Source organism: Monocercomonoides exilis (genome assembly GCF_001643675.1).
Source record: "Monocercomonoides exilis strain PA203 chromosome Unknown scaffold17-1647472, whole genome shotgun sequence".
Taxonomy (NCBI): Eukaryota; Preaxostyla; order Oxymonadida; family Polymastigidae; genus Monocercomonoides; species Monocercomonoides exilis.
This window is the reverse complement of record NW_027150562.1, coordinates 1,628,189-1,645,000: the sequence shown is the minus strand read 5'-3', so window position 1 is coordinate 1,645,000 and position 16,812 is coordinate 1,628,189. Positions and strand designations below refer to the sequence as shown.

General features: G+C 38.3%; 4 protein-coding genes across 4 annotated transcripts in view; 1 reads left to right on the top strand and 3 right to left on the bottom strand.

Moving 5' to 3' along the window:
* The window catches only part of MONOS_17456 (uncharacterized protein), a gene marked incomplete at both ends in the record, with an annotated part of 2,348 nt that extends 1,687 nt beyond the window's left edge, over nucleotides 1-661 (bottom strand). The window contains 3 exons of the mRNA XM_067870378.1: nucleotides 1-49; nucleotides 211-337; nucleotides 540-661. The exon at nucleotides 1-49 is cut by the window's left edge and continues 23 nt beyond it. Of these exons, the coding sequence (XP_067729441.1) occupies nucleotides 1-49; nucleotides 211-337; nucleotides 540-661 (298 nt within the window). The remainder of the gene's footprint in view (nucleotides 50-210; nucleotides 338-539) is intronic.
* A 5,816-nt stretch (nucleotides 662-6,477) lies between these two features.
* MONOS_13331 (uncharacterized protein) lies at nucleotides 6,478-8,072 on the bottom strand. The gene is made up of 5 exons (XM_067866024.1): nucleotides 7,989-8,072; nucleotides 7,627-7,905; nucleotides 7,345-7,546; nucleotides 6,975-7,271; nucleotides 6,478-6,846 (listed from the first exon to the last, which is right to left on the bottom strand). Exons 1-5 carry the CDS (start codon nucleotides 8,047-8,049, stop codon nucleotides 6,600-6,602), a joined length of 1,086 nt encoding a protein of 361 aa, XP_067729440.1. The 5' UTR covers nucleotides 8,050-8,072; the 3' UTR covers nucleotides 6,478-6,599.
* Nucleotides 8,073-8,275: 203 nt separating this feature from the next.
* On the top strand, nucleotides 8,276-15,728 carry MONOS_13332 (uncharacterized protein; the record flags this gene model as incomplete). The annotated part of the gene is made up of 3 exons (XM_067866025.1): nucleotides 8,276-8,284; nucleotides 8,365-8,449; nucleotides 8,508-15,728. The coding sequence occupies 3 exons, from the start codon at nucleotides 8,276-8,278 to the stop codon at nucleotides 15,620-15,622; spliced, it is 7,209 nt and encodes a 2,402-aa protein (XP_067729439.1). The 3' UTR covers nucleotides 15,623-15,728.
* A 165-nt stretch (nucleotides 15,729-15,893) lies between these two features.
* Nucleotides 15,894-16,497, bottom strand: MONOS_13333 (putative Glucosamine 6-phosphate N-acetyltransferase; the record flags this gene model as incomplete). Its single annotated transcript, XM_067866026.1, has 2 exons — nucleotides 15,894-16,031; nucleotides 16,111-16,497. The coding sequence occupies 2 exons, from the start codon at nucleotides 16,495-16,497 to the stop codon at nucleotides 15,894-15,896; spliced, it is 525 nt and encodes a 174-aa protein (XP_067729438.1).
* Between the last annotated feature and the right edge of the window lie 315 nt (nucleotides 16,498-16,812).

The window sequence follows — 16,812 nt, the reverse complement described above, 5'->3', positions numbered from 1 at the left end:
CCCTAACCCTAACCCTAACCCTAACCCTAACCCTAACCCTAACCCTAACCTAACCCTAACCTAACCTAACCCTAACCCTAACCCTAACCCTAACCTAACCTAACCCTAACCCTAACCTAACCCTAACCCTAACCCTAACCCTAACCCTAACCCTAACCCTAACCCTAACCCTAACCCTAACCCTAACCCTAACCCTAACCCTAACCTAACCCTAACCCTAACCCTAACCCTAACCCTAACCCTAACCCTAACCCTAACCCTAACCCTAACCCTAACCCTAACCCTAACCCTAACCCTAACCCTAACCCTAACCCTAACCCTAACCCTAACCCTAACCCTAACCCTAACCCTAACCCTAACCTAACCCTAACCCTAACCCTAACCCTAACCTAACCCTAACCTAACCTAACCCTAACCCTAACCCTAACCCTAACCTAACCCTAACCCTAACCCTAACCCTAACCTAACCCTAACCCTAACCCTAACCCTAACCCTAACCCTAACCCTAACCCTAACCCTAACCCTAACCTAACCCTAACCCTAACCTTGTCCGCACTGCCCTGCCACAATTGCTCGGTAGAAAAAATTTAGATTCGAGTATGTTTATAAGGGGCCCACGTCCTTGCCACCTGCCAATTATCAAAGGAATCTGAGACCTCATATTTTTCGGTCGTTGATCTAAGATCACCACTTTTTCAGTCAAAATCTTCATATCACATTTTCTCACTAACCAGACCAATCTGGCCCGAGAAAAAAATTCAGCGGACTATTCGCGAATTATCCGAACTTTTTGTGTTTTCATAAGTTTCGATCACAACTTTCATAAAAACCGATTTTCACCAATTTTTCAATTTTTCTGACTAACTTGAGCTAAATTCAACTTAATCAGAAAAAATCAAAATTTTGCATTTTTCGAATTTTTGACCCTGACTTCAAAAATTCACAAATGGTCCAACTAACACTTCTGTAAAGTCTCACTACTAAGAAAAATTTATTTATCGAGATATTTTAAAAATAATTATGAAAATTTTGACTGAAAAAATTTTATTTAACATATCATTCCACAATTTGAATCAATTAATTTCTGATTTTCACACCAATCAATTCTTCTCATAATATTACCCATATACGTAACTTTTCATCAACCACTAATTCCTACTTCTTATGAAAAAAATATTTTTTTAAAAAAAATGTTTGATCTAGATCAAAACCATTTTTCTATGTTAAGAATTCGACTTTTCAAAAACAGTTTGTTACCAATCTCACTATACACCAACACATTCCCCACCCCTCATAACCTATACAAAATATTTATTTCAAAATTATCTGTTCATGGAATAAATAGAAAAATATTAATTAAGATAAAAAAATAATGGAAAAAAATTATTTCTCAAGAGGATTTCTTTTAATATTAAAAATAAAAATAACAGAGATATATAATGTGATTGCTATTTATTTGATAATAAAATTGAGATGAAATGAAAGTTATAAAAAAATAAAAAAATTAAATATTATTCAAAAATGAGAGAAAAAATGAAAATATTTTTTTATCTCAAAAATTGATGGACAGACTAACATCAAAAAATTATATTATATACAATATCATAATATCATTATTGTTGAATTTTTTTCAATAGAAAGAAAAAGTCAGTTGTTGAGATAAAAAAATATTTTATAAAATGAAAATAATTAAAAAAAAATTATATCATCACAAAAAGAAGTTGAATTCAATTGGTTTTCATATATAATATAATATATATAATAAAGATGATAATGATACATAAGAACATTGATGTTGATGGTTGGTTCTGAGCAAACAAAAAAGTATCTTATTTTTGTTGATATTTCAGATTGTTATTTTTTCATTTTTATTCAACCACAACTATCAATATTCTCACAATTATATCATCATAATTAATATTATCATATCATAAATCTTCTATCCAATTTTCATCAATTTCTGAAAATAATAAAAAAATTAAAAAAAATTATAAAGTTCAAAAAAATAAAAAATTATGACAGCATGAGGAATTCATATCATATTTTGATAAAAATTACATCAATTTAAAATAAAAGTTGAGCATAACAATCGACAAAAATCCAGAAAAATATTGTATTTTTTTAGAAAAAAATAAAACAAAAAAATCAATTTTCTCCATTGAAAATGACCTCTTTTTTTCCTTATTTTTCAAAATTTTCTCGCTAACCGCGAGGTCAGTATCACGTCACTCGCGCTACTTCTCCGGTAGCGCTCGCTGGATGAAATCTGCGCACATCAATCCTGCGCGCAGATATTCATCCATCTCGCGAAAAAAAAGAAGAAAATCGCATTAAGTCAAAAAAAGAATAAAAGATAAACTTTTAGGATTTCAGGGGGGAGGGGCAAAAATTTTCAATAAAAATTTTAAAACCTTCAAATTTGTACATCACAGGAGGAACAATTTGGAGGAGGAATTTTAAAGAAAATAATGGCCATTTCTGATGGGAAGAAAGAGTCCCACCCAATGGCCGACGCGCCACACAGCAAAAGTTCGGTCGCTTTCGCTCCCCGCCCTTTTGCCGCGTTTGTCGCGCGGCCCCCACCCCACGTGCCTGTTTCTTCCTTATTCCTTTTCTATTTTTTAGAAATCAGAAACTTTTTTTCTTGAAGTCAAAAAATTGACTTTTTTGGGGTTAAAAATTTGATTCAAAAAACTTCAAAGTTTTCAATAAACATTAACCAAAATGGAGGATTTATTTGATTAATATCATCACAATCACTTTGAAGAAGTTTTTCTCAAGGGGAGGATAGAAACTTATTTTTTGAAATTATTTATTTTTGACTCATAAAAGTTTCATCCTTTATGACTTTTTCCCACATTGGATTCCCTCAAATTCCCATTTATTTTTTCCTTTCCCAAAATGTATTTGGGGGGTAGTACTTCATCCATGGTATTATTAAGGCTTTCCAATCATCCGTCCTTAAAGTTTTTTTTCAATGTTTTTATATTCAATCATTCATACGTTTTCAAGCTGAAAAGAGAATATCTATGAATTTTAAAACATTTACTTGTGAGAAATTTAACGGACTTTTTTTTAATCAATGACTTAATCAAAATAAAAATAAATAATCGGACAATATTCAGAGTTAAGCCTCAGTAAATCGTGCAAACAAAACACTCTGAGACGCACAGCCCTCTGATAACTCGGATTCGTCTAATCCGTCCTTCTCAGGCATGACCCCTTTACCAATATTCTCATTTATCTTTACAATAGCCAGGCAAAAAAATTTCAAAAAAAGTGCAAATTTAAATGATGTTTTTCTCTGCAACATGTCAAAAATTTACAAAAAGCCAAGCAACATCAACTTCTATATTTAAAAATGAGTAATTTTCATGAAAATGAAATGCTTTAATCTTGAATTCTTTTTGACGAAAATATGATCATGATACATACTAGATTACATAATTTTGTTAAAACAACTGCTGTGTCAATGAGACGACAAAATTTTGTTAATTTGTTAAATATTTGAGTAGTCTTCTACATTTTATTTTCCGTTGCATTGTTCATAGCCAGTTTGAATGATTTTATTTATTACTTTTCCTTTGCATTCATTATAAACCCGTTTTGTTTGAAGAACAGACACTTTTGTTCCTCCTCGAATTACCATTTGGAATATCTGGGTCATATTAGACAATTATTCAACGCTAAAAATCCTGGACCTTTCATCATAACTGCGTGAAAATTCTTTTAATCTGGAGTGTTTGAGAGTTGCAAAAATTTCACCGTTGGACAATGAAAAAATTCACCTTGAATAAACAATGTATGCTTATTTTGGCGTGATTTTCTGGATGTTGAACTATGCCTATTTTTAGAGATTTTAAGTTTTTATAATTTTTAACATATAATGACACACAGACCGATTACTCCCAAAATTCTTGAGAAATTTCATGAATATTATTGCTCAGGGCAACTGAATTGTGCTTTATTTGCGATAATAAACGGAAAGCAATTTCAACGATTCAAATTTGCTAATGACAGAATTTTTGATCAACTCGGAAAAGAAGTTTGAAGCTGTACTTCAATTTACACGAGGCACCCACCAGAAGTATCGAGTTTCCTGCGATATGAATTAGCTTTGTCTGGAAACACAGAAGCTGCTACTGCTGAATTGCTCTTGATCGAAGTAATTTAAATGGAAGAAAGTTTTTTAGAATACTCCAACGTTTTTGCAAACTATTCTTTCAAAATTGCACAGTTCAAGTTGTTTGAACGTTTTTTTATTCATTTATGTTCAACAGAAAAATATTTGCAATGCTCATTTATCGTGGCTGGCAATAAATATGCTTTATCAATCTACTCGGACAAAACATAAAACTGAAATGGAAGTCCAACAAAAGGGAGTAAAGGAAATTGAAGAGAATTGAGAAATCACATCAATTTCGCAAAAGAATCTGTTATATGCTCCACAATTTCCGAACGAGTCTGATGAAGAAAAGCAGGAAACGTTAAGAAGCATAATGAAAGAGGTCTTTAAAAGGCACAACAAACAAACATCTGCTTTTATCGGCAAAAAGGCCTGTTGCTTTTTGGAAGGATAACTGAAGAGCAAAGAGCATTAACAAACATCGCAAAGTAATTTACCAAAGACGAATCGAACTTGTGAAGAAAAGAAGTTAAATCATTCATATTCTATGCTTTTCCAATTTAGAATATTTTGATTAATGAATGATTTTTGAAATTTCTTCATTTCAAGCTTAGGTTTTTTTTCTTCTCATTGAAATTCCATTCAATTTTACTCAAATAGTGGACTTTTTTTTCTTTTAGCGCATATCGATTCACAGCTCTTCTTTTCTATCGATGCCTTCTTCATTCTTCTTGGGTTCTTTGGATTCCCAGAAATCTGTCGAATGCAAATGAAGCAGCTGAAACAATGATATGGAAAGAAAATAATGGGAGACTCTTATTATCTATTGCCAAATCAGTGAACTTTGAGTTATAGAGCATTTCACAAAAAAATTGATGCAACAATTCATTAGAAATAGATTTTTGATGATAAAGAAACCAATTGAATAAACATTTGTGTTTTTTCTCTTTTTGTTGTTTTGGTTCCTTTCAAAGACTTGTTGGAAAAAAAAAAATGAAAAATATCTTAACAGCTTCTAACTGAAACGAAAAATGAAACAAAAAGAAAAATACAATACTTTTGAGTTACAAAATGCATTGAAAAGCTTAGGAGCAGATAAACAAAAGTGATTTAATGCAGATAACAATTGACATAAACCATTTTTCAAAGAATCCACAGCAGGATATGAGAAGGTGACGAGTCAAGAGAGAAAAACCAAGTTCATGAGCGAGTCTCAGAAGAGAAAGCGTGAACCATGGAGAACAGAGAAAGAAGATTGATAAAAGAACTGAATGAAAAGAAAGTTTGAATCCTTCATCAAAAAGGAGAAGCAAAACGAAACTCAGAATCTAAAATCAGACCAACATGAAATAAGATTGAAAAAGATTGAACCAAAATGAGAAGAAATTCAAAAAAACTTGCCAATAAACTTATTTGACACGAAAAAGAAATAAAGTTATTCTTCAACAAGTGATCTATTTCTTGAAAATGCTTAATTTTCCAATTGAATTTACCAACTCGCAACCAACTGCATCATTGGAATAATCCATATTTTCTTTTCTGATCATCCATTCTTTTTGGATTTTTGCAGCATTTCAACAAAATCAAACTTTCTTTATCTCAGATACAAGCAACATTTTGACCGTCAGAAATTCACACTGTTAATAACTTATATGGAGGACGAAGAGATGAAGAATATTCTTTTTATTTCCAAGTGAATTACTCTGCTCACTTTGATCCAATTCGAAATATTTGTGCATGTACTTGAACCAACTATTGAACATTGATTGATGAGGTGCATATGGAAGAGAATAGAAAGAATCTTGTAAAAAAAGTTGAGAGAAAGAGAAAGAAAGAAAGAAAGAAAGAAAGAAAGAAAGAAAGAAAGAAAGAAAGAAAGAAAGAAAGAAAAAGGGGGAAATAGAAAGAGAGAGAGATTTCTTTTGTTTTCTTGTTTGGAAGTTTGAATTGTGTTGAAAATTCATTTCATTTATCGAAAGCACTTATTTATTTCACAAATTACTAAAATCTTAATTTCATTCAGAATCGGAATTATCAAGTGTTGAAACAAACTTTTGATGTGCCATTTAATTACATGAAAATGAGTAACCGTCTCATTATATTAAATCAGTTGAAACATTATAAAGAAAGAATTATAATCAAAAATTTTCGTGAACACATTCAATTCTTTTTTCAACAATTCTTTTCATTTTGCTCGAATATGACATTATTGGAAAAGTGACTAAACTTATATTGGAACACTGCCATTCAATGAGTTTTGTGTTTTCATTCCTCCAAACTTGGAAATTATTTATTGATTTTCAAATACATTCAATTCGTATTTACAGCTTTCAGATCTTAAATATCCATTCTGAAAATAAAAAAAGATTTTTCGGGTTAAAAAAAATGTTTACTTCTGAAATGAAACATAAAAATATGACAAGCGCAAGAACAGATAAATGAGAATTGGAATAAAAACATGTAGCTTATGAAATCATTTCCCTTTAAATAGACGACTGAAATTCTTTCTGCCATTCAGCATTTCAGTCTCAACCATTGCTCCAATATCGCGAATTAGAAATTCGAGCAGAGAAGTCTTCAAAGACTCAACGACTCTTTCAATTCTTGCGCAAAGTGGTCGTCCAGCAGTGCCAAACCCAGAAAAGAAAACGTACCAGAGTTGCATTGAAAGTGCATTATCTAAAAGCAATTTGAGATGTGTAATGTATTCAGCATGCGTTCTTGAACAAAACGAAGAAGCCCATGCAAAAAAAGAAAGAAAGGAAAGAAAGGAAAAGAAAAAGAAAACAGAAATTTAAGGTTTTTAATTTTGTGATTAAATAAATCAATTATTAAAAGAGCAGCATACAAAGTTGATGAAGCTGCAGCATGTTTCATTTTGCTGGCAATTGAACCAAAAAATGATTTAACCACATTTGAAGATTGCTTCTGTGGTAAAGGGTCGCTTATGCATGACAAGTTTTTTGCCAAGGTTGACTGAGCTTTTTCGAGCCTGTCAATTAGATCGTCCAACGCTTGTTTACAAATAAAATATGTGAGGATGCGACTTGGATTTATATGTGATGGTGCTTGAAAAGCTTCATTTGAAGCAAGAACAAAATTTTCTTTGTCCATAAATGATGGAATGCTATAATCGCTCGATTCCCTTGAAAAAAACAATTAGCATTTGATTAAAAAATATTCCTTTCAATGTTATCAAAATAATCACAATTTCATACCATATTGAAGGAGTCAAAAATATCCGTGGTGATATCCATGTTGGAGCATCCATACTATCTCGTATTTTTCTAATAATCCAAAACACGAGCATTACGCTATTTTCTGGTGGTGGTTCATAATCTTTCTCAGGAGTAATTTCTACAAAATGAGTCTTAAAATGATCCCCTCCAAGTCCATATGCAGAAGGTGCAAAAGTGTTTACTAATATTTTTTTAAATATTTCCATTAAAAATATTATATGAATTTCCTTCAAAAAAATTTGAATTATTGCAGAATTAAACCTTTTGAAGGAGTTTTCATCATTATCAATGACTCTGAATCAGAAATCGATTTAAACTTCAAAGTACTGATGATGTAACCAGGTATTTTGCCTTCAAGAACTTCTCTTTTAAAAGTACCTCCTTCAGCTGAGATCGCTTTCACAATAAGTATCATTCTTGATATATACACATCTATGAATGTAGCAATTTGTTGCTTTTCTCCCTGATTGCATTTGCACATGCATGATTTCATTTCATCGATTGCTAAAGAATAATGAGATAATGCCTCTTCATAATCGTCTAAGCAGAATGAAAGATTAACATTTATTATCATTTTTAAAATTCCAATAAAAGAAAATTTTTCAAAAAGGCGTGACAAATACTTTCTTTGTCCTTTGTTGTGGCTACCTCTGCGAGCTGTATTGCTTTCTCGAACAACTCCATAAAGTAAAGAAAAAGAGTGAACTGATCCAAACCCTAAGCTTATTTTTTGAACAGACGGAGCAGATTTTAAAGAAGCTCAATGAATATTATTAATCCACCAACAAGAACAGTTATACTTCAAGCATGCGACAGCTGTAGGAAAAAGTTTGAACTTTTGAAAAATATTTTTTCTCGTCAATTTTTCTCTAAAATTATGAAATTTTTTTTCTCAATATAGAAAAATAAAATGCGATGGGTACTACTTTGTCTTTATAATTATTTTTCAAAAAAACTTTTGTGTTACTTATTTAAACTCTTCATGCGTTTTACAGAAAGCAACCATGCATTAATTGCCTAACAAGAAATATTGAATGTACATACCTTATTCCTGTTAAAAAGCGTGGTCCATATCGCAAAAGAAGTATGGTACGATATTTTATGTCGAATAAATTGAGAATCATTCGTTTTTGAAACAATAGACAGAGGAACAAAGCAAAAGAAGGAAATTGTTCATATTGGACCAAAAGTGAAATCAGAGTATCAAAAGAAGCCTGCAATGCAGCCAAAGACTTTGCAGCCAACGCGACCCAAATCAGAAAGGATCCTCGAACGTCAATTACGAACAAATCAGCAAACTGGAAGTTCTGAATCTATTGACGAACAAGTTTTGGATAAAGATGTTCATCCAAAACAAGTTCGCGATGAAGAGCAGCAAACACCCACAGTTGCACAAGAGCAACAACATTATACGGAACAAGATCCATTTTTTGACATTCAAATTCCATTTCTTGAGATTGGTCACAATAAATTAATCTATCTTGAGGTTTACAGACGATACATCAATCCATTCTATGGACTTTTTGGCAATGACATGAGCCAGTTTATTCATTTTCCATTTAAGTCAAAGGAGATTCTTCTTTCAATGAAGCGCCGCAAACTCCAAGCAGAGATGCAACTTTCGATGGCTCATTCAATGCCATCTGTGTTTGGAAGCAACGGGTACCAGTCACCTTCTGCCCCATTATCTGTTGGCCGGAGCCCACCATCGCTTCCACCTGGGTTCACGCCCATTTTTGCTGCAACGAATTTTCTATTTCATTCAGAATCTCCGATGCAATACCAGAATTCTCTTTCGCCTCCAATTGCCCATCCGTTCCCATTTGGCAGCGGGGGAATTGTTGCAGGCATTCCATCAACTCGTTCCACTGTGCTCTTTCCTCCGACACCTGCAGCGAGATTTAATCCACATGCTCCATTTAGTCAATTTTCTGCGCTGACCTTCTCAAAAATAGAGAATTTGTCGCTTCACTACTTTGATGCGCTGCACATGCAATTCTATGCGGTTATTGCAGCATCAGCGAAGGCGCTTGGCCATTTCAACACGGCTCAAAATGCCATCCGCCAGGCACGCACATACGCGTCTATTCTGCAGGACGTGGCAGGCAACCTCTTCCGATACAAAACACTGATTGTGCGGAAGATATTCAAAAAAGTGATGCAGCTGAAGGAGGCCATCAAGACGTGGGGAATTCGAACAAACACCAAATCTGCCGAGAACGGGAATGCAAAAAAACAAGAAGATGAAAAAGAGAAAAGCGATATCAAGGAAATAACAAATATTTTGAAAAGCGAGGCAAAAGATGACATTCACGTGAAACTTGAGGCTAGTGCGGTTTCTCATCCTTCAACTGATACGAATTGCTTTTCTTCGTCTTCAAATCCGTTGCAATTGCTTTGTCCTCTTTCTTCTCCTTCTCCTTCTTCTCTATCATCCTCGATAGCAGCATCATCTTTACCAGCAACGACTCTAGAAGGCACGAATCCTTCATCATCATCATCCTCTTCTTCTTCTTCCTCCTCATCTTCATCATCCTCCACCTCCTCTTCCTCTTCCTCCGCATCCTCCTCTGAATCGTCCTCTGACTCGTCAGAGATTTCGTCTGCCATCCTCAAAAGTGTGATGGCAGGCGCCCTGCCGCAGTGGATGGCTGATCTGGTCACATCCTACCCAGACATCCTTTCTGTCGTGCGCACCATCGCCATCGACGCTGTGTTGTCTGTGGCTGTCCCGCTGTCGCCCTCCGAAGTGCTCGAAGGCTGCTTTGCGCTGGAGTATCTGAAGGGCATCTTCCTCATCGCCCTTTTCTACTCTGACGAGAATACACAGAGAGCTGCTCAGATGGGCTCCACCACGCGCCAGCTGCTCCACTCGCAGTACGTCACAAACCTCGTCAACTCGCCCCACTCGCCGTTTCACTCCCTCTGCCACCACCCAAACAGACCAGTCACTTTCCCGACTTCCTCCTTTTCGCTTTCAAGTCTCTGGAATTCAATCTCCGAACCGCTTTCATCGCTTCTCACTTCCATCTCTTCATCAACAAAAGAATCATCTCAAGCATCTCAATCATCATCATCTTCTTCTTCTTCTTCAACACCTTCTTGTTTTTCACAATCTAATCCGCAGTCATCGCCTTCTCCTCTGTCAAACATCGTTGGTACACTTTCTGCATTTCTTGGGATTTCTCAATCGCAACAGCAGAACAACACACAAACAGCACCTCAACAGCCAACAGAACACGAAGCATCTTCTCAATCTTCTTCTTCGGCTTCTGCCTCTGATTCAGCTTCAGGTGAGTCTTCAAGTGCTGTTTCGAACTCTTCTTTACCAACACAGCCACAAAAGCTCCTCTCAAACGAATCACCTCTTTCAATCTTCATTCAGGTTTCCAAAGCGCTCGACAAATACAGCTGTCCTTATTGCCAGCTGACTGAAGAAAACAGGCCTTTTTATGTTCCTCCGCTCGAATCAGAAGACGAAAAGGCACAAAAACTGCAGCAGCATCCGATCGTCTGCCAGAAATGCGGAAAGCTCCTGCCGATGTGCCACTCTGACTTCGACGAGTTCTTCTCTGTCCATCCAATCGCCCAGTCGCTCTGCCGCTGCTTCCCCTGCGAGACACACCAGCAGCAAAGATACACCGTTTTCAAAGAGGAAACAGTGTTTCCCAACACGTCACCAAATGCCTCTTCGTTCACTCCGTTGCCAGCTGCGTCGTCTGCCCCCTTTCCCTTTTCAGCAGCTCAACAAACAGGATGCTCAGTGAACTCCTCTGGCGCACAGCAGAGCACTGACGCCATCTCCACCATCACCACATTTGCCGACGCTGTTGACACACTCATGTTTCAGCAGAGAGCGTTTGAGCAGATAAGCACGTCTCTTCTGCACGACGTGTGCGCCATCCTCCGCACCGCCATGCAGAACGAAGATGCGCCTCTGATACGCGCCTTCGACACCTCGCTTTCTGCCCGCACACGCCGCGCCACACTCAACTTCCTCTTCTACTTCCAGCGGATGTACACCACCGCCTTCCACAGCATCGGCACTTCTGCTCGCAAAAGCACTGCCAATCCATTCAGCCCAACAAGCTCATCAAACCAAGCAGCGCCTCAGCTGCCTTTCCTTCCGCTCGCAAACAGCCTCAAAGCAGCGCTGGAAACCGCACGAAATCTGTTCGAAATCTCCAAAACGAAAAGCCACACAATCCGATACCGTCTCTCCGCAGCGCTTCATTCCACACACACGCTCGCCCTGGCAGTGGCACCTATCACAATCTTTCTTCTCGTCCCTGTGTTCAGGCTGCACTACATCCCCTTCGATCTCCTCGAGTTCCCCTTTTCGCATCGCCTTGCTCTGATCAGGTCGCTCGCACACACACAAAAGATATTTGAAGAATACGGTGCCAAAAGAAAGAAATCCGTCCTTCTTATTTTGGAAGATGAGGACGCGCAGCCTCAGCAACAGGCAAACAGCAAGTCTCAAACGAAAAGCGGAGAAGACGAACTTTTGGAAGAGCAGACTTCGTTTGTGCTCGGAGAAATGGAGTCAGAAGCGCCTTCGGAGTATTCGCTCTTCTGCTGCATTTCTGACGATGATGCAACTGATACCGCGAATCCTTCATCGAACATTGCTGCCAACCGCATTCCAGCTGGAAAGCGTGTTGTGACTGAACTTTCTCTCTTTTGCGACATCATTCCGTCACCAAAATGTTCTTCGTCTGCTTCTTTAGGCACGAAAAACGAAGACGAACTGAGCAGCTTCAGAGAACTTACAGAGCGGACATATCGCAAAGGATGGAATGCCTCGTCTGTCAATCCTTCTTTTTCTTCTCAATCTCCTTTATCACATCATCGCTACCCTTCTTTTTCTTCATCTTCGTCTTCACCTTCATCCTCGCCTTCATCTTCTGCTTCATCTTCTGCTTCATCTTCTGCTTCATCTTCTTCACCAAGCACAACAGCCACTCAGCAGCCGATGCCTTCGTCTGCCCATGTGTCACCACAGCCAGCCATTCCATTTGCGCCGTCTGCAGTCAAAGTGGTCTCTCCTGTTGTTGGCGTGCAGTCAACCTCGCCTTCCTCTGCACCAGCCACCTCTCTCATCGCCAAGCTGCGCAACCAGCCGTCTTTCAGCTGCAGCTGCGGGCAGATCGAATTCGACGGAGAAGGAATCGACATGTCGCTTCTTGTCAAGCACCACAGCATCTTCGTCACTACCTCTTCTACACTGGAGCCTCCCTCTCCTTCGCTCTCAGCAGCGTCCTCGCCTTTCGCTGAACAGGAAGGCCCCACCCGAATAGAAGGCCCCATCAACACTCTCACATTTGCCAACGAGTTCTGGTCGACGCCCTTCCGCTCCTCTGAAGAGTTCCTCCAAGCGTTCTATGTTTCCCAGCAAAGAGGCACTAACCCGCCGTCTGTGGCCACAAACATCCTCCGCAGCCTCCTCAGCCTCCTCCGCTCGCAGCCAACACAGGAAGACATCACCACACAGCTCACCAGCAACACAGCCGACCTCATCCAAAAGCTCCTTCCGCTGCTTATTTCGCAGGAGCCTCCGCCGAGCTATGCTATTCCGCCGTCTCTCCTCCAGTCGTCTATTCTCGCACCGTCTTCTGCTCAGTTTGTGAACATGGCGATGATTGCGCATTTGTGTTCTCTTTCGCTCTGCCTGGCAGCATATCGCTATTACACAGCCTCGCTTGTGGTGGCCAACGAGGCAGCAAGACTGACTGCGAAGACATTCCATCAGCAGGGCATCATCACTTTTGTGGTTGGCCCCTTTTCATATTTCCCTCTTATCATAATTCCACTCGTGTACACTTTCATTTTGAGCACCATTCCATCCGACTCAACAACATCAGACAATTCATCTTCTGCGTCATCATCATCATTATCATCATCGCAATTACCACAATCTTCTTCTTCTACTACTTCTACCTCTTCTTCTTCGGAAGTTACACATTCAAATGAAGAAGAAAAAAAGACTGAATCAGGGCAGAAAAGCAGCCAGCAACCTGCAAATGCATTTCGAGTTCGGAACATTTCTTTGTTGAAAGAAGGATTTGTATCGTTTTTCATCATCACACAAATTATGCGCTATTTCTCCGATGATCAGATGATTTCCTTTGTTTATTCAAATTGCATTCGCTTCTTTTCAGAATTGGTTTCTTTGTGCTTTCCGCAGCAGAAGGAAGAGCCATCTTCTTTCTCTCTTTTCTCTGCTGCCACTTTTCATCCAAATGCCTTTCCGCCTCTTCCTTCAGAACATCCTGCGCATTCAACAGCAAATCAACAGGCACTCCAAAGCGATGTGATTGCATCTCCGCTCTATTCATCTATTTTGACACCGCTGTTTGTGAAGACAGTTCGGTTCTTCTTGAAGCACTCTGAGCACGCAACATCATATCGAGCGCATTATCCAACAGAGACGCCGTCTTACCTGCTTCTTCGGCCAGGCAACATGGTTTCTATCCACACGACACACGGAAACATCTTCAACGACGACGAGGCAGACTTGGCAGCAGCAGCGGCAATGTCTGCGATGATGGCGCAGTCGAAGCAGCGCAGAAGCAGCGAAAGAGAAGGAAGAGAGACAAAAAGAGGGGCACAGGCAAATCAGAATCTTGTAGTCACTTTCAGTTCAGATGACGTGTCGCAGAAGAAAAGCAGAGAAAGAAGCGAAGTTACAAACACAAAAGGAGAAGATGACGATTTGAGCTGGCTGGATGATGACACACCGACACAGCGAATGACACGCGAAAGAAGGAAGAAGCGAACGGAAGAAAGCGATTTTGAAAGCGGAGGAAGAAGCGAAAGCGAAATTGATGGAGAAAAGGAGAGCGACAGCGAGTATCGTGAGGAAGACGAAGAAGAAGCGGAAAAGGTGTCCAAAAAGTCAGGCTTTCAGCAATCGTTTGGAGCAAGAAAAAGAATGCTGATTGAAGAGAAAGACCTGACTCCGTCTTATCTTTCCGGCAGCGCCTCAGCAAATCCGTCTTTGAAAGCTTCTCAGCCAAAAGTTGAGGCTAATCCGCTTTCTTCTTTTTCAGCGCATCTTCCAAACGACGATTTCGACAGCTATCTTTCTCAGATGCCAACACAAAGCGGAACTTTTGCGCACATTCCTTCTCTCCACAGCAACACGAGCACACAAATCACTCAAGGCACCCAAGGCACTCAAAACACTCAAAACACCCAAAGCAACCTGAACAATCTGAACAAACCAGTCACTCTTCCAAAGCCGCCCAGCAAGCGGATTCGATCACGTGCGATGAGACTGGCAGGTGAGCAAGCAAACGATGAAGACGAAGAAGACGATGATGATGACGATGACGATGATGACGATGATGATAACGATATCGGAGAGGACTTTTTACACGGAGTCAAAAAGGTGATTGGGTCTCTTCCACTGCCATATCTGTCTACTACTGATGGAGACAGCTCGTCTCCTGCCATTCGATTGTCTACACAGCAGTCGAGCTCAAAACTCCAACACAACACAACAATTGGACAAAGGAAGATAACTTCATCGTCTTCAGACCAGGAAGAAGGGACAAATACATCTCTACCGTCTTCTTCTCTTCCGTCTTCTCAACTGTTTTCACCTGCTTCTTCTTCTGCTCCCAAGCAATCTTCTCCTCCTTCTGCAATGGCGGTGCTGAATCAAGCTGCTCGCTTGTCTGTCGGATCATCTTTCTCAGCTGGCAGCACTTCTGCTCCGTTTCCTTCATTCACTCCTTCGTCTCTTGCTGCATATTCTCCTTCAACGCAAACAGACCCCTTCCGCAACTATCTCTCAACATCCACAATAAATCCTCCTTCATCCGCTGTCATATCTCAGTCGTCTTATTCCTCTCCTTTTGTGTCTGCTGGCTCGACATCTCTGAACACCTATCCGCAACCGCCTTCTTTTCTACAGCAGTCAAATGTTTTTGGGCTTAACACTGCATCTCCCACACAGATGCTCGAAGACGAACCAGTATTCCTTCCTCCTTCTTCACAGCTTGGAAGTCTGCCTTCTTTTCAAATCCTTCACCAATCCAATGACGCTCCTTCAACTTACAATTATTCTTCAACTCCGTCAATGCCAATGCACACTCCTCAACAACAAGATGATCCATTTTCTTTCCTAAGCATGGACGATGACGAGCAATATTTTGGTGATGCTGATACAACGTTCTCGTCAAACAGGAGGATGATTGGCTTTCCATTAACTTTTGTTGCAGATGATTTAAACGAACTTCTAAATCCTTAATTTTCGCGTTAAATTTTATTTATTTAATATTTTGTTTTATTGATTTATTTTTAAATGGATTTTATTTAGTCTATGTAGTAAGAAACTTTACAATATTTTTGGCAAATTTCATTGCTTCTTTATGAAAATGTGAAAAATAGCAACAAAAATATGCTCAAACAATCTTCATCCATCAACGAACAAAGAAGGAAACGGACTAACGAGAGTTCTACGTAAGAGATTCATGTTGAAAATGGAAATTTATTGAATAATCATTAAAAAAATTGTCGGTTCATTCAAAATACACAGCAGCAGAAACTGCATGTTGCTTCATTCCACAAGATGCGTAAAATGGAATAAGATCTTCCTTGCAATCAAGAATGACTTTGTAGCATTTCAGTATTTTTGCCCTATCAATCAAATGAGTTATCTGGAAAAAAATGCAAGAACAAATGAATTTCAAAAAAATAGTCAAATTTGGAAAAAAAGATTAACAGAGCAACGCAAACAAGTTTTTTGCCAAGGCCTTTTCCTCGGTATGCGGAGTCAGTGACAACTTCCTCAATATGCCCAACTTGACTAACGCCATGAATAAATTTCTTTTCGATCAAAAGTGTTGCACAAGCCACTAAATTCGATGTTGATTTCTCTTCAAGAACCCAGATTTCATAAGTGTCATTCATTCTTGAAAGTTCTTCAAAGCGCTCTTTCCATTGATCGTCGGATATTTCCCCAACTGTTGTAAGTTGTGAAAGCAATGCCAAATATTTGACTTTATCTGCTTCTCTTAAAAGCCTTATTTGATATTGTTCAGAATTATCCATATCTGAGCTGTTTGAAGTTGAACTTTGTGCCATCTCCTTTTGCAAATGGGATTTTGATCTTAAACAGTTCATTTTTGAACAAAAAAATAATCAGCCTATTGTCTTATATGAGTTACAACTTGCAGGTAATCTTTTTAAGTTTCACATTTCGTAATCAGTCAGAATATGAAGAATCAAAATTCGAAGCTTCTACATCTTGAAATTTTTGACTATTCCATTATAAAAATTATCCTCAACAAAGAAACAAAAAGAAAATCATGTTACAGTTTTAACACATTTGAACAGAAAAAATTAAAAGATTTCAAAAATGAAATTTGCTTTCAAAACCTCAAAATATAAAAGTTATGATTCAAAATGTGAAAAATCTAACTTTCCTAATTATTGCGA

Bases quoted from the DNA above. Each gene is read 5' to 3' on its own strand.
- MONOS_13331 (XM_067866024.1), bottom strand. From the start codon at position 8,049: ATGGAGTTGTTCGAGAAAGCAATACAGCTCGCAGAGGTAGCCACAACA. The intron at 7,906-7,988 runs GTATTTGTCACG...CATTCTGCTTAG, and splicing joins CACAACAAAGGACAAAGAAA to ACGATTATGAAGAGGCATTA. The intron at 7,547-7,626 runs GTTTAATTCTGC...AAAAAATATTAG, and splicing joins GATGAAAACTCCTTCAAAAG to TAAACACTTTTGCACCTTCT.